The sequence below is a fragment of the Mchenga conophoros genome, linkage group LG11 (genome assembly GCF_057382185.1).
Source record: "Mchenga conophoros isolate Kocher_MC1m ecotype Shallow Benthic linkage group LG11, M_conophoros_male_GT1.1, whole genome shotgun sequence".
Lineage (NCBI taxonomy): Eukaryota > Metazoa > Chordata > Actinopteri > Cichliformes > Cichlidae > Mchenga > Mchenga conophoros.
In genome coordinates, this window is record NC_140536.1 from 24672857 (window position 1) to 24696134 (window position 23278).

Genomic DNA, 23278 nt, shown 5'->3' on the forward strand with positions numbered 1-23278 from the left:
CACTATGATGGTCTAAAAATAGTGGACTCTGTGACTGAATGCATTGCTTTTAATATAGGGACCGTCTGTTGGGAAATATGGCTGGAAATGGCAGCAGTCTGACATCTCGAAGTGAAAAATGAGCACTCGTGTTTACTAGTAAAAGTTCAAGTACGTAAACTGACATAAATAAACCTCAAACTGGCCTCAGAGCTGCAGCATCAATCTGTTCATAAAATTAAAGTCACATCATTTCCAATTTGACCCAGTGAGATGATTTCGGTCCGGCTACTCGAGCAGATGATTTGACCTATTTTACCGCAGGCTTCACATCAAAAATGTTCGCATCAACTTAATGCTCTTCCATGCTTCTTATTGCAGTTGGTGTTACCAGCGTAGTGAAGTGGAGCATCTTTGTCGAGGGCAAAGAGAGGGGGATTGAGCAGCACGGTGTTGTCGTTCTCCATGACAATCCCCTGGTACTCTGTCTCGATCCATGGCTTGTGCTTATTGGCTAAACGGCACAGAGAGGAGGCTTTGGGTTAAATGGAGCAATTAGAAGGAACCAATGCATCTATTTTTAACTCTTCATTATGGGTGAGGACATGGTGAGAGTGTGCACGAGTGGGAAAAATACACGATGGATGTGAGACAGTCTGAGCACGTTCACAATCTCACAGTTCGCCCCCCAACCCCCTTTTTTCTTCTCCATCATGGACCACCTGCCCTTGTTCATGTCAAGCACCACTCTGCACACCTTCCTGTCTGACAGTGTAATTAAAGCCAGTCAGATTTCTCCCTATCACACACACACAGAAATATACTTCTCATATCAATCACCTAAACTGACCTGCCACAGGCGCCTCACAAAAAAAAAAACAGAGTCAGAATCAAATGCCTCAGGTTTACTCTGAATTTAACCTTTAATTGCAAATTAATTATTCATCCTGGTGCTGAATGTTCTGTGCTGAGTGATCAAAGGGCGAGTTAATGAGCCAGAAGGATGATGATTTTACACTCCAGCAAAGAGCAAAAACAAAAGCCGGAGTGCCCTCCCTCTGTTGTCCTCAATCTCTTAACACAGAGTCTGAAATCAGACACAGGCAGACTTTTGTTGGCAATCACTTTGTTGTCTTCACAGTGAGTTTTCTCCATAAAGTCTGACTAGAACTAATTTTGCTGTCTCGTCTGAGAGAGGAGAGGGAACAGAGGAAAAATGCTCCTGGTTCTGAATCTGATCGCACCGCTCTCCCTTCAGAGACGGCGCCGGGGTGTCGTGTGAAAGTTTTCTGATTCTTCACAACACAAGACGCTTTTTATTGTCGAACTAGCTTAAGAACATTGGAGGAGGTATTTCCATTTTACTTGCTATTACACTTTTTTAAAAAAGCACGCCGTAATGTATTTTTCATTTAAGCCTGTCACGCTCCGTCGCTGTATCTGAAAATGGGCTCGGACTCACCAGCTATAATGGGCTTTCTGTTAAAACTGAATTTGCTTATGAGGTTTTGTTGTGCTTTAATGAAACTGCATGCAAAGACGTGACTAAAAACAGACTATTTTTAAAAAGATATGCCCGTTTCTGTCAAACCCCTTCATCTTCGGGTGTGACATTATGCTGCTTTGTCTTGAGTGTTTTTGCAGTTAAGTGGTTAATAATTAATCCACATATCAAGAAATTAATCAAGAAATTAGGCAGATTATGTGACAATGAAAGTATTATTAATTGCAGCGATAGCTACATATACTTTAATAGAAGGTTTTTATTTATTTATTTATTTTTACATTTTCACAATTGTCCAAATTATATATGCATGCTTTCATTATTTAATATGACATAAAAGAAAAATTACTGAGCAAAAAAGAAGTAAGGAGCACAAATGTGAGCGTGCCAGACAGTTTGTAACACCAACTGGTTCAAACCAATTTTAGCTGGCACCAAACACATACTGAGGTTTAATACCCAGCCCTAATCAAAGACATTCATCCTCTCCTCCTCCTCTGTTTCCATGGTCCTCTGGTGTGTCTCTTTTTTGGTCATTTATCTCCTGCCCTCTGTCCCCTCTGCTGATCCCCCCTCCCTCCCCTGCCCTGCCCTGCCCTGCTATAGCATTAATCTGAGCATCAGGCCTGTGGATTACATCCCGGATTACAGATTGAGAGGCAGCTCACTCCATCTCTCTTCCTTCTCTGTGTCCCCTGGCACTCCTCCCCTCTCTGTCACTCTATCGCTCCACAACATTTACCCACCCCTCCTCACCCACACACAGAAATAGCCCAGTATCTCACACTTTTCCTCTTCTCTTTTCCCTCGTGTCACCTGATCTCACGTACCACCTCTCTATACCCCCAACCCCCCACTTATCAGCATGGATCTTTTCGGCACGTCCTCTCCTGTCACAGCTCCTTCTCCTCTTTCTCTCCTAACACCCCCCTCCCACCCCACCTCCCCATCTCTCTGACACTCCATCTCCTTCAATCTCCTCATCTTCCCTGCGTTTCCACTCCTCTACCTTCTTCTCCTCTGACATTCTCCCTCCGCCCGTTTCATCCGCCTTTCCTTCAACACGATAATCACAGGAACAATGATGCTGAAGCAGAGTCATGCTTCTCCAGAATGATAAATCTGCTATAGGCGGGGGAACAGATTTATAATTTTCTCAGAGTCACACCACAGGCGACACAGACACACCGGGTCATGAACATGTATGAGGGCTCAGACGTGCTGCTGAACGAGCGAGGCGTCGAAGCTGTAAATAAAGGAACAGTTCGGGCCAAAACAGCCACGGTCCTGCCTCAAAACCATCATCTCAATACTTCACAATTAACAGTCAAAAGGATGAGGAACTGACCTTTGTTGCCAATGGCAACCGAAGTCAAGCAAAGGAGGAGGAAAGAGAGAAAATTCATTCTGTCCATCTGAGGGAGCAAAGGAAAAAAAAGGAGGGGGGAGAGGGGCAACAGGGTGGGGGTTAGGAGAGAGGGGGAGGAATACAGTACATGCATCAACAACTGATCAGCAGTGAGAGGAGACAGGAACAGTAACAAGACAGAGACAGATCAGGCCTATCAACTGGTGCTGCCTGTGTGTGCGCAAAAACATCACTGTGCAAGAGTCACGTATGTAAGACCTACACAGCAAAAAAAAAAAAAAGAGGCTACACAAGGAGGAACATGAACGATCGAGAAGCTGTTCACCATCACGAGAGTGGCGTGGTTTCAGCTCGAGAGCCCAGGATAGCCTGTGGATCACATGCATACCTGCTCAGGAGTGTGTGTCAGGAGAAAAGGTGGCATGTGTGTGTGTGGCAGTGTGGGTGTTTTCCCAGGTTTTCATTGTGGATTGTTGGAGCTGAAAACCCCTCAAGGACTCATTCTTCAGATGTGGCTGCAGCTGCATTCCCCCCCCCCCCCCTAACCTAACCTGATATAAGAAACCTCTATTATGTTTTCACCTTCACTGCTGCAGTCCTCGAAAAGCTACAGGACAGCACAGATTAAACCAAAAAAAAAAAAAAAGAAGGAGGCGGAAATATATCACAGAAGAGTCCATCTGGTCACAGGTTGTTCAAGGCTAGACACACAAACACACACATTCAGGAGCAGAAACATGCGACTATGCGACAATTTGCAGCCGATTTATATCACAGCCTGCCTGCACTGACACACATTACTACACAGCTCCGGGTACATGGCTGCCGATAGCCATGTTCAGACATCGCATCGGGAACCCGAGCAGGCTGAATGTTGCAGAAATGAAGGTCTGCTTGAGCAGAAACTTGCAGGTCTGACATTACCGTGCTGAGTGCGGTGATGCTCCTGGTTGGTACCCTGCCTCTACGCTCGCAGCATCCGCCTCTCACGCCCCTGCCGCTCGGCACAGCACGGCAATCCCCCCGCAGGCTGCAAACGACCCAGTCCTCCAGGTGGAGACGCACACAGGCGGATGTTCTCAACAACCCAAGACCCGGACAGGAGGGTTAATCTCCAAGGCTGTGTGATGAGATGCGAGGAGGATGAAGACACCGATGGATGCCCTTGTTTTTTTTTTTCTTTTTTCGGCTCTACGGAGGAGGAACGGGACCAAAAAAAAGACGGTAGGAATATTACGCTGACGTCCCCTCCCTCTCGGCGTTTCTTAACCCGCCCACACTGCGTCCTTCTCCCTCTCCATCTCTCTCTCTCCGGCCCCCACCAGCTCCGTACCAGACTGCTGCTCTGGCTGTTTTTTGCTGTTGAACGCACATTGAGAGTGACTCAGACCTCAACACAGCAATCCATCTCATCACGTTTATCCCCCCCCCCCTCCAACAAATAAAAATAAACTCCAGCAGTAGCATCATGGTTAGATGAGTAACACACGAGCTGCCCCATAGGTTTTTTTTTTCTGTTAAGATTTATTTTCGGATCATTAGTTTTGCCACACAAACCTCCCATGTCCACACTGCAAAATGACGTCATGTCACCCCCCTTTTGCCCCTGTAAGGCACATGAAAGCACAAACATATGAACTACAGCCAGAGGTTGAAAGCAGCATTTTATTTAACATTACAAAAAAATAATAATAATTACCCTCCCCATCTCCTTTGCCACATACATTTTTTTTTGTTCCTTTCTACATCTTTTAGGAGTAAGGCATGAAGAAGTCTCTTGGAATAGCAGTTCACATCAATTAATAATCACTGTGTCATGTATAAATATTACCAAAAATCTGGGCTGTCGTTACAGCGAGGTTCGTCCTCTCCATGGGTGTGCGTGTGTGTGTGCACCGGCCTCAGAGGCAGAGGCCTTTCTCCAGCAATGCATGGATCAGACATAACAGCCCCCCCACCCCTTAGAATAAAGGAGGCTTAGTAGCCAGGACTGTCCCCTCCCCCCCCCAAAAAAAATACCATTTTATTAGTTTGCTTCCAGTTCAAAAAAAGAAAATTGCACCCCCCTCTTAAAAAAAAAAAAAAAAAAGCCTGTTTCTCCCCCTTTTCATATAAAATCAGAACACCAAAAGAAGCAAAACAATTAACTGTAGTGACTGTAGGGCTGTTCACTTTCACAACTGTGCATTTTCAGAGTCGAGGGGCTTGAATCGAGGCAGACAGAAAGACAGATTGGCGTAAACAGAACAGAGGGAGAAGAGGAGATGTGGCGAGAAGAAAACCATCACTGAGGAAAGGCTGGAGAACAATGCAAATCGTTTCATTAAATCTTATCCAAAGCTACAAAAAAGTTCATTTTCAGAAAACATGTTAACTTTATAAAATTCAATTTTTTACCCCCGCCCCCAATAACAAATCAAATTAAATCCAGAACAAATGTACTGTAAAAACATTCATTAATACAAGGCCATTTAGAGTTGGGTGTTAGTGTACAGTGTGTGATTTAGAGTGCTTGTATAACCACTGGCAGCCATTTAGAAAGAAGAAGCCCTGATGATGATGATTACCATCCATCTTCTTATACATGTCGTAGCACAACATCAGAAAGTGTCACATGTGTGCTCACACTTCCTGCTCAATGTGGACGTGAAATAAAGAACGCATTTATAAAAAAAAAAAAAAAAAAAAAAAAAGAGCCAAAAACAGACTCTGAACCCATGACTTGTGAGCGTGTGCAGTTCTGTGTCGACAGCAAACGAGTCCCACGTGGTGAAATTTTAAAAAGAAAAGACAAAAAACAGGAAATTGCTCCTGACTGGCTCACAATTAAACCCCTGTGGCACAATGGTAATTTCCTGTAAACATCTCTCCAAATGTTTATAAAAACACCCTCCCCGCCTGAAACACAAAAATATATAGAAATTTATTTATTTTTTTCTTTTCAAACATGGACATATATTACTAAAAGGCCTTAAAATATTTTCCGTTCTGCTCCTTGGAAGTCGCAGTTCCCTTAAGTGAGTATTCAGTCTCAACGATGGATGGACCTGAAGGAAACAGACATGTTAAAAACCAATCCACGCACAACTGAAATGTCTTTATTTGCTTAGCAAAGCTGTTCAAGTTTGCTTACCATGCCAAGTTTTAGTATCAAGTCTTATTCCTGCTTCTTCTCTCTCCCCTCGTTTTTAGGCACCAGCGCCTTACGGAGGTATGGCATTATTAAATATGCTACTAGGAAGAATAGGTGACCACAGAAATAAACAGAAGAATACACCTGAGGGGGGAAAGAGAAAGAAGATGGAACAGTCAAATCACAACCTGCACGTGCAACTCTCAGTTTCTCTCTGCTGAAACCTGCCTGGCTGCTTTCCAGCTCTCAGACCATCTGTGTAACCCACTTAGCCACTCCATTTCCTAAATAAATGCTTTTTTTGTGCTTTGTTGCTGACTGTTCCTTATAAATCTCCTTTAAGGCAGTACAGAAAAGAAAGACGAAAATTCAATCCCATCAGTCTTTTCAGTGGCTTTTCTTTTCATCGACGCAGCGGGAGTTCTGACACGGAGGCCTCTTGGGGGGGGGGGGGGGAGAAAAAACAAAACAAAACAAAAAACAACACACAACAAACACCCACCAGCACCACACACACACGGTTGTCTGGCAAGAATAGTAACTTGAAACTTTTTGCTGTAACACAATGTGACAACACACCGAAAAAGTGCCAATCGTTGCATCATGAATAGCTGCAGTTTTTTAGCACCCGATAAGCCTTCAAGTTTAAACTTCACCGCCTCCGGTTCTCCTCTAGTCTGAGGTGCTTTGTATGTTGCACAACAAAAGATGTGAAATGGCACAAACAAAAATCGTGTTTGTGTTCCTCACAAATGACCTTCCCGGGGTCGAGTTCATAAAAGAGCTTTCAGTGCAGTACTTAAGGTTTTGTTATTGGCTGCTGCTGAAACGCTGCAGAAAAATTAAACAGACACAGACGTGGTCAGGTTTTCCGCCATCGGGGCAGCACAGCGGTATGTCACAAACAGCAACTTTGTAAACACAGCAACTAGTTAATATCATAAATCCAAAGATCACTGCACACTAAAAAATAGCAGCCTTTGTGGCTCAAAGTGTGTATTAAGCATTTAATATTAAGATAATATTGCACATGTTCATACACGGCATGCTTTAAGGGACTGATGTGGTTGAACTTTAGTCCTACACAGAACTTTGAATACCCGCATCTAAATGTTGTAGCTGTGTACCGTCACCAGGGGGCAGTGTCAAACACACATGGACTGTCTGTTGAGACTACTGTCCTCTGATCAGGAGCTAAGCTAAGGGACCCACAACAGCACAAACACAGTGAAGTGAAACAGTGTTTCAGATAATGAACACCGCTCCCTGCAGCTGCTCATCCTGCTTTTCTGATCTTTGATCATTTTTGCCACTCCCTTTCCTTTGTGGACAACTATGCTCTCTAAATCAGCATTCTACCATCGAGGGTTTTTTGTTTGTTATTTTTTTGAGGACAGCATGTGAGCACATCTATATTTGATAGCTTGACTTTGCATAGCCAAATACAAACACCCGTAGCACAGCCACCACAGGTGGGACGCAGAATCGCTGCAGGTGGGGTGTGGACAAATATGAAAAATAATGAGTGGAACTAATTTGAATAAATGATTTTTTGTGCCTAAGGGAAAGGAAACAAAAGTTAACTCGTGCTATTATGATCATTATACTCATATGCTATTATTTTTTATTGATAGGATTCATAAAACTGTGGTTCTGTCACAAATATCTGTGGGTTTGAATGGAGAATATTCTTATCTTAACTGAGGGCTTGATAAAAAGAGTTTGAGAATCACTGATCCACGGACACAAATGTGGCACCACAAATCCACTGAAGTAGGATTGAAAGACCGAAGGTAGGGTTGGGTTCACATCTACACCTTTACAGGGAATTTTCACCTATTCAGCACAGTTAAATTCCAAATTGTATTTAAAGAGAATTGACTTGAAAAATAACATGTTATAGTTGAAACTTCCTGTTCAGCGTGCGGCTAAAATGCATGAAATGCTGCCCTAAGTCAATGGTAAGTCAAAGAGAAGTGAAAGAAGGAACCAAGAGAACTGTGACTTCTGGATTTACCTTGAGCCATTTGTCATAACTGAAGATGGAGAATGCCACTAGAGGATACCCCATGAAGAGCCAGTGGATAAACTGCTGGACTACATAGATGAGTGGGTAGAGTGCACTGTTGGCCAGCTTTGTCAGCACAGGACTGTCCCTTACTAGTGCCTGGGCCTGTCACACAAACACACACAGGTTACATCAAGATAGAAGAATGAATCTATAACCTTAAGTCACAATTATTCTCATTAGTAATGTGCATTTAATCAATAGTAGCAGACTATTGTAGATTCAATAAGAGCATCACCACTCCGTTTATAACAGAGCTAATGCCACAGTTGTAATCAATAGACATTAAATGCAACACTCTTAGTTTATACAGAGCACAATCACTACTTTCTGAGTAAAACGTGCAGCTCGAGTTACAGGGTGCAGAGCTGGGACTGGGTAACTGACCTGTCGCTCCACGGTGATGATGAAGAACTCCATGGAGAAGCACAGGATGTACCCGGAGTGAAGGCCGTGCCAAATCGATAAAAAGAAGAGCGTGGCCACATGAGATAAAGTCTTATTGCCCAGGAACTTCAACCGCTTGAACACATGTCTTTGTAAAGAGGAAGGAAGAGGAAAAAAACAATAATAAAATGAGCTGGCTGTATCCACAACCACAAAAATCCTCTATGATGGCAGTTCCCAAACTCTGGGCCACAGAGCGGTACTGGTTCTGCAGCAACTATGATGCTAACATGTCAAAATGGACCAAAAATCTCTGAGAAATGTTTCCAGCACCCTCTTGAATCTATACCAAAGTCTAAAAGGGGATGACACCATGGTAGTAGAGTAGAGGTGTACCTAATAATGACTGCTGGTTGAGCTCTCCCTTTTTTCTTTAAAATTCAAGTTCCTGTTTTAATAACAAAACATCATTTTTAGTGGTGTTTTCTTTGATTGACCTCTTTAGGGGACAACCCATTTCTTATAATAGTGTCCGGGTTCTATCCCCACCTATCACAGCTGAGATGGGCTCCACCACCCAGGCACCTGGAATAAGAAGTGTGAAAAGAAACTGATGGAGCTTAGTTTGATCCTTCTGAGATTTTTAGATTTAGTCAGTGTGACATTTTCAGGTTAAATAAACCTTTAACTGTGCGCGTCTTTCATTTAGTCTCTTATAAAGAAGTTAGAGTTATAGATCATCTCTTTAACCGGAAATCCAGGCTGCCAAACATGCTTAATGCATCAGCTGTCACGCTGGCGAGCACTCATTCACCTTGAATTTGTGGTTGCATAGCAACTGAGTTATATTAAAACCCAACAACTTTATGTCCTGTACTAAAAGGACTAACTGTGACCCAAACTGGAACATTATAACAACTTAAAAATCAAACCTCAAACCAGAGTTTCTTCTTCTATACTGCATACAGGTGAGAAGCTGCAGTGTTAGCTGAATGGAACAGGACCAGACCAGGGGGTACATGAGGTGGTGCTGTGTAAAAGCTGATAATAATCAGATATTTAACAGCATCCATCCTCCCCACTGTCAATCGCACAAACACGAACTGAGTGATCGTGAATACCAGGACACAATACTGTTTGGATCCGATAGTAACTGAATATTCAAAGCTTTGGCTAGCTGGAGGGACACAGGTGTCTGATTTTATACTAAGGACCCTATCTAATGTTAAAATAAGGGCCATGCTGTGATTTTGAATAGACTGACATTTCCAAAGGTCACTCAGAGAAAGCTAGAAGTGGTAAAAATGATGGTTGGGAGGTTGGCAGTGATGTGCCACTCAGTGAAATAAGCAAGAACTTGCATGACAGCCAGTAATGTCTATAGACTGTAGACGCACAGAGTAACAAGAAATCAGAACATCAGTGATGCAGCAGCCCATCCAGTTCACAATCATTCACAGTTCAGTTTATTGTAAATGCAACCTTGACCACAATATGGGTAAAGACTTAAATCAGGGTTGGAAAATTAATTTCCCCAAGGGGCCACACGAGAAACTGGGACTGTTGTGGAGGGCCACACAAATAAGCTTATAGGAGAGTTTAGTTTATTGGTGAAGACCTCGACAACAGTCCCAGTTTCCAAAAGTTAATTGTTTAAATTCTGACCAGTGCTGTAGAGGAGCAGTAACTGTGGACAAACGACTGACTGACAGACTGACCGACCGACAACGGACATCTTACCATGGCATATGCTGGTCCTTCAGCCTGCCGAACTAAGAAGTATCTAAAAAGTCTTTGAAACTTTACTAAAGCTAACTAGGTTAGCAACAATGATGTTAACTGAAGGAACGATGGTCACAACTGGGAGTGACAAAAATGATACCAAAGCTGAAAACTCAACACTTCCTTAATGAACAAAAATCCAAACACATGAAGGTTCGTGACAACAAACAGTCAATTCTTTTGCTACTTCTTCCTTTGTGACACCCGTACAGAGGGTGAAACAGTCTTAAAAGAGTAGTTACACAAGCACAAGTCCTGACACAAGCAGGTGTAACAGGCTTTCCTGTGTGTTCTTAAAAACACACACAACCCCCCCAAGAAACGCAACACTTTCCAAGAAGTCTGTGCTTCAGTTAAGTCACTGAAATTACATTTTACTAGCTTACTATTAGTCTGTGTCAGACACTCATAAAGTTTACTAGCTAAACCTGCTACTGTTGGCTAAGGCAGGAATCCACCATGTGATCAGATACAGTCACCTCTGGCAGCAGAACATTAAAGATAGCAAAGGGCAAATTGTTATCTTTAAGACTTGAACTTGTGAACCACAAACCAAAAGGTGATGTCACAGTGGCTATGTAGATCTCACTTATAGGGTCTATGGGACAGATATACACTTGTAGCAATTGGGGGGAAAAAAAAAAAAAAAAGAAAAAAGAAAAAACAAACAACACCACAAAGACTAAACCCCAGATCTGTGTGGCGCAATGAAGACACCAATGATTGTAGTATAATGCACGGTGTTTTTTCAAATCATTTCAGGTCAGACTGGCTTCATTTCATAAGCACATGACCTTGCTGCATGTGTATATATTCAAACCACAGTAGTGGACTGAAACTCCAATTAGCATTTTATTTTGAGGATTTTTCTGGAGGTTTTTTTTTTTTTTCTTTATTTGGTAAATGGCCTGTATTTGTATAGCGCTTTTACTAGTCCCGCCTAGGGACCCCAAAGCGCTTTACACACCCATTCACACACTAGTGGAGGCAAGCTACAGTTGTAGCCACAGCTGCCCTGGGGCAGACTGACAGAAGCGAGGCTGCCATATTGCGCCATCGGCCCTTCTGGCCAACACCAGTAGGCGGTAGGTGAAGAGACTGGGGCTTGAACCGGCAACCTTCCGATTACAAGGCAAACTCCCAACTCTTGAGCCACGGTCGCCCGTTATTTGTTCTAAATTAAAACCTAAAGCCTGACATTTTCTGCCTAGCAGTGTGGCACTTCTGAATCTGAACACTTAACATATGTTCAGACGACCCTTCTGTATAAATATTTTATACGCGTATGAGAACGCTGAACCTTTCGCCGTCGTTTCCCTAAGGTTTGTGACTTCTTGCATCTTTCATGAATTTAATTGCACACCCCTCAAAAAGATCAGCATAACACAGCCTCACATTAACCAGTGCATCTGAAGCCTTTCATTATTAAAACTTCTCATGTGTGCGCCAGGAGTAACTCAGAAGTGGTGCATTTTAGGCTAAAAATACGACTTCCTTTATAGGTTACACAATGAGCCCAGCAAATGTCAAGCCTGTGATACATCTACCAAATGCCTGAAAACACTCCATCAACTAGTTCCAATATAATACCCCCTTAAGTCCTAATTGACTTTATAGGTTGCATTTCTACATCCCAGCCACTTTAATTTCCATTTGAGCCCGATTCTACTGCCACTCTACATCTGAAGGAGTGTCGTGGAGTAGAAAGAGAAAGTAAGCGTGGGTTGGTTAATGTTGTTAAAACAGAGCATGAAATAAACTGTATGTTCAGTAAATTGCTTTGCGCACTGCGGCGGTTGTCGTAAAACTGACATGCTTTCAAAGAATTTCACGCATGAATCTTCGACACCAAAACTGTCAATAATTGTCTTTAATTGCAAAGTTTTAAAATCCTCCCAGCATGCCTTCACCCACCTGTGTGAGGATTCTTTTATTGTTAAACAGCAGAAAGGCAGAGGCTTTGGTAATTTATTTATTCATTTACTGACAGACTGGCAAGTATGCATATTGGATTGGGCTGTTATTCCTCCCTCTTCCCATTATCATCCAAGCAAATATTTAACTTTTATAGCATGGCTTTGCATACCAGCTAGAGAACGTCTCAGATTTCAGACTGCACACTGACCTGGCAGCCCAGGCGTTTGTGTTGATGTTGAAAGAAGAAATGGTTCCTCCAAAGAGTGGCGTCGTCTCAAAGAGCCACACCTTCATATTGGCGCACGCGTTCCACTGGTGCTTACCATCCACTACTCCATTGTATCCCAGTCCAGTTAATATGCATACACCTTCCTGTAACACATAAAGCGTGCACTTTACTGGCTCATGTAAGATCACACCATGAAGCACACAAACCTGATTAACTGGGACTTCACGCTAAATGAGGTGTGCCTTAAAGAAATGTATGAATGCATGCAAAACTGGCGATACTGCCGACACCTTCTGCAGTTTCACATTATTGAAGCTTTATTAGCTTTTAGTTGTTTGCAATGAGGTACTTGCTCAAGATCAAGAGTCTACTTACCGCTATAACCCAACAGCTGACATATTTATACAAAATGATTTTGCCCCACAGGAGAATGAACACACAGCGATACCAGAATGGCTGCGCCTGTGGAAAGCAAATCGTTTTGCAATTAAGACATTAAAAAAAACAAACAAAAAAAGAAATCTTTTCTTTGTTTATATCGTGATTATTGGGAATGCCATTGCTGTTCTCACCTCATACTCATCTGTTAAATAGTAGCTGTCTGGATAATGAGGACTAAATATCGCATATATCACCAGGCAGAGGAAACCAAGAGCAAACCTCTTCATAGCTGGTACAACACTGAGAGAAATAAGGAGAGATAAAGAGACTTTAATAATGTTAACTGAAGGGCTTTGATACTGGGAAGTTGCTTTCCCCCCTTTAAAAGAGATCTAATAAAGGATTATTGTTCAATTCATTTTTCTTTAACCTGTTGGGAACTTTTCCAGGGCAGTCGGTGAGCTCCCTCGCCACAAGTCTTTGGTAGCTGCGCAGTGTAAACTGGGGACCCACAAGGAAACCGCCATAGAAGTAGGAGAAGCCGCACACCTCGAGCAGCGAGGGCACGGACCGCAGAGCTGACTCCTTCTGCTCTGCGCTCAGCTTGGACTGGAATTTAAAGATGTGGCAAGTAAGCAAGAGGGAAAAACAAAATGGACATTAAAAGGCTCAGAATAAAGGCAGGTTAGCAGACATTAAATTGAATAAAAGACAAATAGGGCTTCACTAAATACTCATTAACTGACATTCAGCTGACGGCTGTAAACAGTGTACTTGAGTATGACCCTTAGCATTCAGCTGCAGTACTGAGTAATGACATCGATGCAGATAAGAGATAAAAACTGAGTTAAAAGCAAAAATCCTCAGATTAGAAAGAGAGAGCAGTGTGGGTAATTAACAGCCATCACAGATGTGCCAACAGCAAAAGAGAGAATTCAAACTAAGCGAAGGAATGAGGAAACAGTAACACCTATTGTTGTAACGTGATTATTAATGGACTGTTAGGTGAAGTCAGGGAAATGGGGAGACGCATTAATGAGTCTGGAGTAACATGAAGAAAACCACTGTAGTGATAGCACTACAGTGCCTACCACAGCACAGAGCTAACAGAGAGCCTGAGCTAAGTGAGACATAAAGCAGAGAAGGCTGAGAAGAAGATCAGCGCAGATCCTCCCCACTATAAAGATTTCTTATTATGTCGCTTTGAGCTGCTGGTAGACCTGCTTTCAGTCCTTTAGTTTCATGTCGTTTTAGTAGTGTAACAGGAATATCTGCTTCCAACTGCCCAATGCTTTGCAGCGCCTGAGGCAGTCCTACTACTATATACCAACTTCTTACAATTGCAACAATTGTTTGTTTTGCAATTAGTCCTCATGTTGCTGAGGACACTGGGCGCTTGGTACCCATTATGCCTCAAGTCCCACTGGATTAAGCCTAAAGCACATGAGCGCACTGTAGTGTAGTGTCATAAAAATGGCATGGAGAGGCATGCAGCTCCGCCTCTGATCATAAACTCTATATCCCTCGTGGAAACTGTAACACTGGCGTATTGTTTGCCGTCTACTTCGGTTACTTCGCTACACATCCGTATGAAACCTGTAGGCACCAAAAGGCATTTCTGATTACTTCCTATTTTACTATAATTATTTAACTAAGTACACTTACACCCTTACGTGGTGATAATCAAATGTACTTTATTTAACAGACCATCAGTAAGTGAGACTTTGGGTAGGCTGGTATTCTGGAGAACATAGTCTTCCCAGAGGTGGACAGCTCACTAAATTCACCCCAAAGTCAGACTGCGAGATGCTCAGGGAAACTTAAACGTAAAGGTCGTATCACTACGGTTATGGTAAATGGCCTGTATTTATATAGCGCTTTACTAGTCCCTAAGGACCCCAAAGCGCTTTACATATCCAGTCATCCACCCATTCACGCAGCCACCCTGGGGCGCACTGACAGAGGCGAGGCTGCCGGACACTGGCGCCACCGGGCCCTCTGACCACCACCAGTAGGTAACGGGTGAAGTGTCTTGCCCAAGGACACAACGACCGAGACTGTCCAAGCCGGGGCTCGAACCGGCAACCTTCCGATTACAAGGCGAACTCCCAACTCTTGAGCCACGATCGCCCCGGTTATGAAGAGACTGAACAAGTATGGCTTATCTGGAAAGAGAAAGCCAGGAGAAAGCCTCTTCTCTCTAAAAAGAACATGATGGCACAGGTTAGGCTTGCAAAGTCAGAGCTGAACAAACCACAAGACGCACAGGTAAAACAAGCAGAACGTCAGCCTCATGCCAACTACTAAACACAGTAATGGAGGTGTAACGATTTGGGCTTTTTTGCAGCCACGTGACATGGGCACTTTTAAGTCCGTGAGTCGGCCATGAACTCGTCTGTGTTTTTCAGATTTAAAAAGAGTCAAATGTGAGGCCATGTGTCTGACAGCTAAAGCTTGGCTGAAGCCCAAGGACGATGTTTCCAGGCAAAGCAAATCTACACTGAAAAAGAAAATAATCAAGGTGTTGCAATGGCCCAAAGTCCAGACCTCAACCGCGTGCTAGGGTGGTGGTGGTGAAATGCTGTGGTGGGACTTTACAGAAGCATAAACAAATGCATGCAAACCTCAATGAACTATAATAATGTTGCAAAAAGAGAGCGCAGCAAAAAGCTCCTCCACAGCGATGTGAGAGTCTGATAAAGTTACACAGAAAACAATCATTTCAAATTATTTTTGCCACAGGTGGTTCTACAAGCTGCTGAATCACGGGGTGAACTTTTTCCACAGGACTGCACAGCATACAGTGAAAAGTCTTTTTCACATGACTAAATATTTTCTATAATTAACTTTTTACGCAAACAGCCCTGCTCGTGTAAACAAAACAAAAAAAACAAACTTAGAGACGTGACTCTGCTGATGCAGAGATTAAACCCTCCCCCACAAAAAACCCAATACAGAAATGACTGTTACATGGTCTAACAAAGATAAATGTTAAGAAAGCCTCTAAGCTAAAGCAAGACAGAGCAATAACTCACTGGTTCCTTCCCGCCATCATAGTAATCAAACGCCAAACCTGCAATCAGAAAAACACAAATTTGTCTATGAGACTATGGTAAAGGCACCGTTACTGTCAGCAGCACTTGATTAAAAACAGCTTAAAGTATGTAAAGGCCCCGCGTGCAGCCTTTCAGGAGGTTGTAATGACATCAGCAGGAAAAAAGGAAAACGATTACTGGGCTACATCAACTCACCGATAAGTTTAAGTGTGAGGACACAGTGTGGCATAGTCCACTTGATGTCATACTCCTCTGTGGCTGTGTAATAATACCCCGCTAGTAGGTATAACTGTAGGAAGATGGCATTCAGGTATCAGATATAGGGTGAGCAGCTGTTTTATTTTTTTAGATTTACAGAAAACCTGAGGAAAGAAAGGACTCACAGGAAGCTGCTTAAAGTTTGAAAATAGAGTTGGCACGTTTCTTTTTATGAACGTACTCGTAGTTTGTCAGACTATGGGCATCATAAAGCATGTAAAAAGTGCCACTTCCTTACAGGAAGCGTGTGAATGTGTTGTAAGATTACAGACCTACTTCAATAAATGGAACAAACAGTAGTTAGACATCAACAAGACAAAGAGTAGACCAGAAAATGCAGATAAAGAAATCAGATTTTAAACTTGTGGAACAAACTGCATTAAAAGCGTCCTGTGGATAAAGGAGGGGGCTGGTGCTACAAAGTAAGCCTGAATCACAATTTAGTACCTGCGAGAAAACTAGCAGTGCAGAGATAAACCCAATAAAACCTCACCATTTGAAAGGTAAAGCTGCACAGGATGGCTGTTACCGTCCTTCCCATGAGCCTCAGCATCAGAAATTGGACAAGGACGCATACTACGGAGTGATAGAGCTGAGAGCCTGGAAAAAGAAAAAGAGACGGACACGGTGAGTGGGGGGAAATGGAGAGTGTAGTCAAGTGTGACATGACAACAGTGTTCTTCTTCTACAGTTGAGAATTGGCAGAGACAGAGAGAGGACAACAAGACGATGACATGACAACATCTGACTGGAAACGAACTCGAGGAGAAAGGTAAAGCAACAGACCTGCTGTAAAATCCAAGTGCAGCAACAACAAAATAAAGAAAAGAGAAAGAAATCAATGTTGGCAGTTTGTTTACTACTCCAGCAGACCACTCTCCCAACAGCAAGCACAAGCCACTCAGTTTCTTGGTCTACCAGCAACAGACCTCAAACTGAGGGGCAGGCCCCACTGGGGGTACAAACAGCCTACTGTGGTGGACAGGAGGGGGTGCAGAAGACCTTGCTGCTGCCACAGGAAATTACAGCCTGGATTATTTCTTAGTATTAATTATTTATAAATATTGTGGTAGTTGAGGTATAAACTTTATGCTTTTTAAAGTGGATGTGCCAAAAAAACTGGTCTACAAAAGGTACACTGAGTGTTATGAGTTTGACATTTGTCCTGATGAGCTTTCTGTTTGCCTGAAATAACGTGTTGTTTATTAGTTATCAGACTGAATACGAGCTGGTTTTCTTTTAATAATAATGTAATGGCTGCAACTAATGATTATTTTCAGTTTTGTATTTTTTATTTTTGAAAAACACAAACAAGAAAATGTAACCGTTTCTAAAAGAAAGAAATGCAGAATAAAAAGTAGTATATTATGCGATAGCCTAAAAAAAATTAATATCTTTTGTTTTATTCCAAAAATATTGAAATATTAAAAAATGTTAACTCAGTTTACTATTTTATGAAGGCAAAGAAGAACATCAAATAACTGCGTCGAGCATTTGAGATGCTTTGGCATTTTTACTTGTCCAATAATTGGTGGATCACCTTGGGCTCTGAGAAGCTTTTTATTGCTACTGATTGGAGCAAGAAAACAACTGCCAGGTATGTTTTAATAATAAGTGGCAGCTCGCTGCATCATATGCTACACACGGGTAACAAAGCTGGTTACATACAGGAAATCAATCTACTGTCATAGCTGAAGGGGGGGATGTTTTACTTCCCTGTGACTTGACAAAACTTGATGACTAATCCATAAAAGCGTCAGTGTGGTTTTAAAAGAGGCATTCAAACCGCACTGCATTTAAAAGAAAATGAGGCAAAAGTGCTTTCTGTTCAAGTCCAGCTTCTCCTTTTTTCTTTTTTAAGTCAAAGTGTCTCCGTTCTTAGTCATAAATTTGGACAGCTGCAATTTTAAGGCGTACTTCAACATGTCCACACCTCCGATTTTTTCCTCAGTGTGAAATAATAAATGTGTTCAATTTCAGAGTAAACCTGACAGCTGCAAATTATGATTTGCAAGTAATGGAGAAAATGATAATATCATCAAAATAATCATAAGTAAATGTAACAACTCTAATACCGGTAAAATGAATTAAAAAGGGTAGCATCACTCCAAACATTCAATTTTGAAATTAGAAACATTTTTTAATGTTATAATATTCCTACTCAATTCACATTCAGATTACTCTGCAACTACTTTTATAATTTGCTCATTGTTTAATACCACGCCAGTCCCGTCCCAGGCACAGTGCCAAACTTTTTCTAGTGTTAGATGATAGAAAACTGAATAATTTCGCCCTTTTTCTTGTTGGAAAAATTTTAAAAAAAGCAATGATTGACTTAACAGATAAAACAACTTGACTCTGAACATCCTGAAAACATGTTGAGAGCCTTAACCTTAGAAATTCTGGCTCGATTCATCCTCAGACTGCTATTTGTTACAATTACACAAAAAAGAAACACAGAAAAGCTTAACCAAAATAAAGGAACAAGATCACTGTCAGCGATTCAACAGGAATGTTAACAATACAGAATTCAAAATCAGGTTAAAAACAAATCTCTAAAAAGAGCACAATCAACAGACTGTTAGATGTAAGAGACACAGATACCACGTTTTGGTTAATAACAGCAAATGTATAGATCCTTTTATGCATTTACGATAAACATACATGAGAGCAATTCACTTCAAATCATAAAAGATAAATCAGGTCTTTGGAGACATGCCACTTCATCTCACCAAAGTTGAATGCTGCTAGAGCCAATCCAGAGAACGTGTGGAATAAATGGATAACTGTGGGAGTCTGGTTGAACAAGAACGACCGGTACACCACAGCAAAGGGATACCCTGCAGAACACACAAGGAGAAACAGGAAAATATGTTAATGGGAATTAGAGTGTGGTTCTTCATATCAGCCGAGTGGGCTACTTTTAATCTCTCCTGGCGCTAGCACCGACCTTCTAGGTTAAACACATGACGTGAGGTAGCGCATAACTAACACTGGTGGGTTTGTGTGCCACGTTGTGAGAAGTCAGGCATCGCAAGGAGAGAGATTACCTCCACGGCGAAAGACCAATTCTTTTATATAGCGTGAACCCTTTTGAGGTGAGGTAACAAAAACGTAAAGATATTTATATGATATAAATCTGAAATGTAAAAGGCTACAAACTGAAAAATTTCTGCATGTTAACTTTTTCTCTGCATTTGAAGGATAATGAATAACAGCAAACCACCATCTGTGTCAGCTGTAATCTGTGAGACGCAAAGATCAAGTCCATCCATCCACTTTCATAGCAAAAAAAATAACAGAAAATAAAACCCACAAAAACAAATAAACTCAAAGTTCTTATTCAGACCGAGTCAGGATATCCACATATTCATTTCACTAATTACTAGTCTAATTCTGGGTCGTGGAACCTATCCCACCTGTCACAGGGAATATCCCGGGCAGGTCACCAGACGACCTGACGGCTCTTCTTGCTTCTTATTTGTACTCGATACACAGTTTTTGTTAAGGTGGTAGAAGAGGTTTGTTGTGTCAGTGTCTGTGGTGGGGACCAATTTTCTGCAGAAGTTGCAGCAACTCAAGTACGGTTTTCTGCTCTGTGTCTGACTTTTCATAATCGAACCATGTCTAAGCTACAGAGGAAGCCCCTCGTTTAGGAACGAGCTCATCTATTTGTTTTGGCTGGTCCTTCTGTGGTGCTGTGGCAACTATTGCAAAATGTAATCTCAAGCAATTAAAAAAAAATATTCCAGTAAACAGTGTCTGAAGAGTGAAGCCAAGGCAAAAGTGCCTTAAATTGGCTACCAAGGGGCAACTGCTGGCTGCAAGAAGCGGTCCGACTGTAGAACTCTGGGGTAAAATTAAATTTTTTAAAGCATCATTTGTATCCATCTATTTGCTCAGGCTAATTTAGGGCTGTGGGAGCTGGAACCTATCCCAGGTGTTAAAGGCCAAAAAGGTGAGATGCACATGAAACCAATCACTTGCCCATCGCAAAGCTAACAAAGAGACAGACAACCACACATTCTCAGAAACACACGTATGGTCAACATGATCAATTTAGAATCACCTATGAGAAACCAGAGTACCCCGAGGAAAAAGCACACACGTACAAGGAGAACATGCAAACCTTGTTCCTGTTCTGCCCTACAACACGGCATTCACTTTGTGTTTATGGTGCTTATTAAAGGCAAACATGGAGGACAAACAGGGTATGTTTTAGGACCTGGCTAGCTCAGCTCAAAGCTTCAGGAATTTAACGTAGCAGTGACAATGTTGCTCTTTTATATCAAGCCTACATTCTGGTTATACTTTTATTAAGCCGAACACGCAACATCTTGCTGCCATACACGTTTACTACCATCTGATAACAGCAGCAGTTTAATACTAAGCTGTACTTTATACACCTCTGTGAGAGAAACATTGGCTTCCAGTGTCTGGTGGCTTAAGAGTTTAAAAATTAAACTGCACACCACTGATCTGTTTAATCCAAAGACTCCAGGAGGACCAAAAAGAACTTTGGGCCGAGTGCCACAGATGGGGTAAGGAAGTCAGAAAGCACTGAAAGACAGATTAACACATTGTTTTTTCCAGGGGTATTTGTAGAAAAGTAAGTAATAGCACCAGCTTTATCCTTTTAAACTTTTGCAATCTGAAGAATCGGGTGAAAAGCCGTTGAATCCCTTGAATGTAAAATCCTACATGCTTCAAGTAGAAACCAAAAGCCCCATTAAGGAAAAGTTTTAACTTTTGTGATGTCCTACACAGCAGTTTATTGTAAGTTACTTGACCTACACACAAAAGGATGCACAAGAATGGAACAGATGAGGCAACTTTCGTTGTAGTGTGCAGCTGTTACTAGTGAACTACACTACTATGCAACGCACATGAAGCAACTTCAGGACCGGGGATCGTGCAACAGGTTAGGTGACAAGTTTCCAAACAAAGACTCGTCTGAATAGCCCCTTTCTTTCAGTCTATAGCAGGGCTGGAGTCAGGCGAGGGAAAACAGACGTGTCCATGTGTTGGAGCAAAGTTCAGCAAGGACAGTGTGGAGCATCCTCCCCCACACCATTCACACACCCACATAGGGCTTATTTTGGTGAGGACCCACACGTTCCCCTGCACAGCTTCAGCAACATAGTCTTAAGTTTGAACCCAAAACAGGTAAAAGGTTGGAAAAAAGAAGACCAGCTAAAATGTCCTTACAATTCCAAGGTTTGCAACTGGTCCTCACAAGGACAACTACACGTGAACGCGCGCACACACACACACCTCTGACAGCTCTAAAGTAGTGCTATGTGTTAATCCCAAAGCACTAAACCAACAAATGTAAAGCTAGACTTGTCAAATGAAATTGAGCACTTGTTCCAGTGTTCAGCTCCCTCCTCAGAGTGTGTCTCCTCTCTGCACAGCTTTGTGTGGAAAAAGGGGAGTAAGGGGGCATATTTTGGCAGCCTGTGCTTCTCCCTCCCAACAACACTGCAGCTATTATTGTCGACCTCGGTGCCCCCAAAACCCCAATCCCATACAACAACGAGCAGGCCACACATACCTCCAAAAAAAGGGCAGAAGAATGCATTTTGCTGCACAATCCTAGCTTCCCGTTAGGCAGTCCCAACAGGTAGAAAATGAATGTAGTTCAGCTGAAAGCCACATGTTAGCCGTTTGTGGTGAGGCTGTGCAGGAAACTATTCTGAGGGTGTGTGCTTCCTGGAAATAAAGCTACTGTTTGAGGGGCAGCCTGAAATTTAAATATAAAGCTAATGTTTTCGCTACCAACACCAGCAGCCCGACAGATAACTGGATAGTGTCACAGCTGAGTGAGCGTTATGTTAGCTGAAACTATTTAACAGTTACACCACCACAGGAGCAGCTCACACCTAACGTACAGGTTGGTGTGATGACCTCTGACCGCGACAACAACCTGTAAGTGAATCGTGGGTAGAAACTCACCGATTAAAATAGATAAAATGAGTCGAATCGCTGGTTCCGGGGAACCTAAAGACTCCGACAGTTGCTCCAGCAAGGGGGCCGCCATCTTTCTTGTGGGCGGAAACGTCTTTTCGCCACAGTTCGGAGAGCTGTGTGGACGCAGACCTCAACTTTTTAAAGGATCCCTCAACGCCTCCTCTCTTCACCTCCCCTTTATGATGTCAACTTTTTTTTTTCGTTTGCTTTCTGAGTTTGTTAAATGAAGATATACTTAATTTATCAAAAAAGGTGGGCATTTGCGAAAAATAAGAAAATAAAGCTAAAATATCAGACGAAAAATATAGTAAAGTAAGATAAATATACATTTAATTATGTTTTTGTTTATGTTTTTTAAGATTTCCATATGTTATTAGCTTTATTACTGCAAGGATTTGTTTTAGTTTAATGTATATAGTGTGGCTGTATAAACAAAATATAAACAAAAAGAACAACTGCACAAACATTTATGATAATAGAATAGAATAGAATAGAATAGAATAGAATGTCTTTATTGTCACTATACAGTTGTACAATGAGATACAGAGCATCTCCTACTCAGTGTAAACATGCTTTGGGGGGGGGGGGGGGGGGGGGGTACAGTTCTGCAGCGCTATGTACATATGGACAGTATTAACATAGGGAAATACATATATATATATATATATATATATATATATATATATATATATATATATATATATATATATATATATATATGTATAATGTACAATATACAAGACGTAAGTAATATGTAATAAATAGTGTTTTGTATATACAGTTGAGTTATTGCACATAGAATTGGTATTGCACAGTGGTGGTCCTTAGAGGAAGTGGGAAGTGGGGGCTGAACTCACACATGCACAGATAACACAATCTGTGCATGTGTGAGTTCAGGGTGGTTATCGCTTTGGGGAAGAAACTGTTTTTGAGTCTGTGGGTTTTGGTGCTGATGCACCTGTAGCGCTTCCCTGAGGGAAGCAGGCTGAACATGTTGAAGCCAGGGTGGGAGCTGTCCTTGATAATGTTTGCTGCTTTGGTGAGGCAGCGGGAGGAATAAATGTCCATCAGGGAGGGGAGAGGGCAGCGATGATCTTTTGTGCTGTCTTGACCACACTCTGAAGCCTCACTCTATCTGCTTTGGTGCAGCTGCCGTACCATACCGTGATGCAGTAGGTTAGCAGGCTCTCAATGGACGAGCAGTAGAAGGTCAGCAGCAGGTTGGAGTTCAGCTTGTACTTCCTG

General features: G+C 42.1%; 2 protein-coding genes across 5 annotated transcripts in view; both read right to left on the reverse strand.

The window, feature by feature from the left end:
• clstn3 (calsyntenin 3) overlaps window positions 1-4243 on the reverse strand; it is a 30135-nt gene extending 25892 nt beyond the window's left edge. For 2 of the 3 annotated variants that reach the window (XM_085291736.1, XM_085291735.1), the window contains exons 1-3: window positions 3777-4243; window positions 2832-2898; window positions 371-493 (exon numbers count right to left, since the gene is read on the reverse strand). In XM_085291736.1, coding sequence (XP_085147862.1) covers window positions 371-493; window positions 2832-2898 — 190 coding nt within the window. In that variant the 5' untranslated portion in view covers window positions 3777-4243. The remainder of the gene's footprint in view (window positions 1-370; window positions 494-2831; window positions 2899-3776) is intronic. The other variant, XM_085291737.1, reaches the window with a different exon arrangement.
• A 1531-nt stretch (window positions 4244-5774) lies between these two features.
• On the reverse strand, window positions 5775-22147 carry lpcat3 (lysophosphatidylcholine acyltransferase 3). Of its 2 annotated transcripts, none has more exons than XM_085291739.1 (13): window positions 22019-22147; window positions 18796-18903; window positions 16557-16663; window positions 16001-16094; window positions 15785-15822; window positions 13180-13358; window positions 12941-13049; window positions 12744-12830; window positions 12348-12511; window positions 8441-8588; window positions 8003-8158; window positions 5986-6129; window positions 5775-5899 (listed from the first exon to the last, which is right to left on the reverse strand). In XM_085291739.1, the coding sequence occupies exons 1-12, from the start codon at window positions 22101-22103 to the stop codon at window positions 6010-6012; spliced, it is 1395 nt and encodes a 464-aa protein (XP_085147865.1). In that variant the 5' UTR covers window positions 22104-22147; the 3' UTR covers window positions 5775-5899; window positions 5986-6009. The 2 variants fall into 2 exon arrangements, with proteins under 2 accessions (XP_085147865.1, XP_085147864.1); XM_085291738.1 differs by having other exon boundaries at window positions 16557-16666.
• Window positions 22148-23278: the final 1131 nt, after the last annotated feature.

Coding starts and splice junctions, on each gene's coding strand:
- lpcat3 (XM_085291738.1), bottom strand. CDS start 22,103: ATGGCGGCCCCCTTGCTGGAGCAACTGTCGGAGTCTTTAGGTTCCCCG. Junction 13,359..15,784: donor ATGATGGCGGGAAGGAACCA/GTGAGTTATTGC, acceptor TTTAAATTCCAG/TCCAAGCTGAGCGCAGAGCA. Junction 8,159..8,440: donor TCATCACCGTGGAGCGACAG/GTCAGTTACCCA, acceptor TTTGTGTGACAG/GCCCAGGCACTAGTAAGGGA.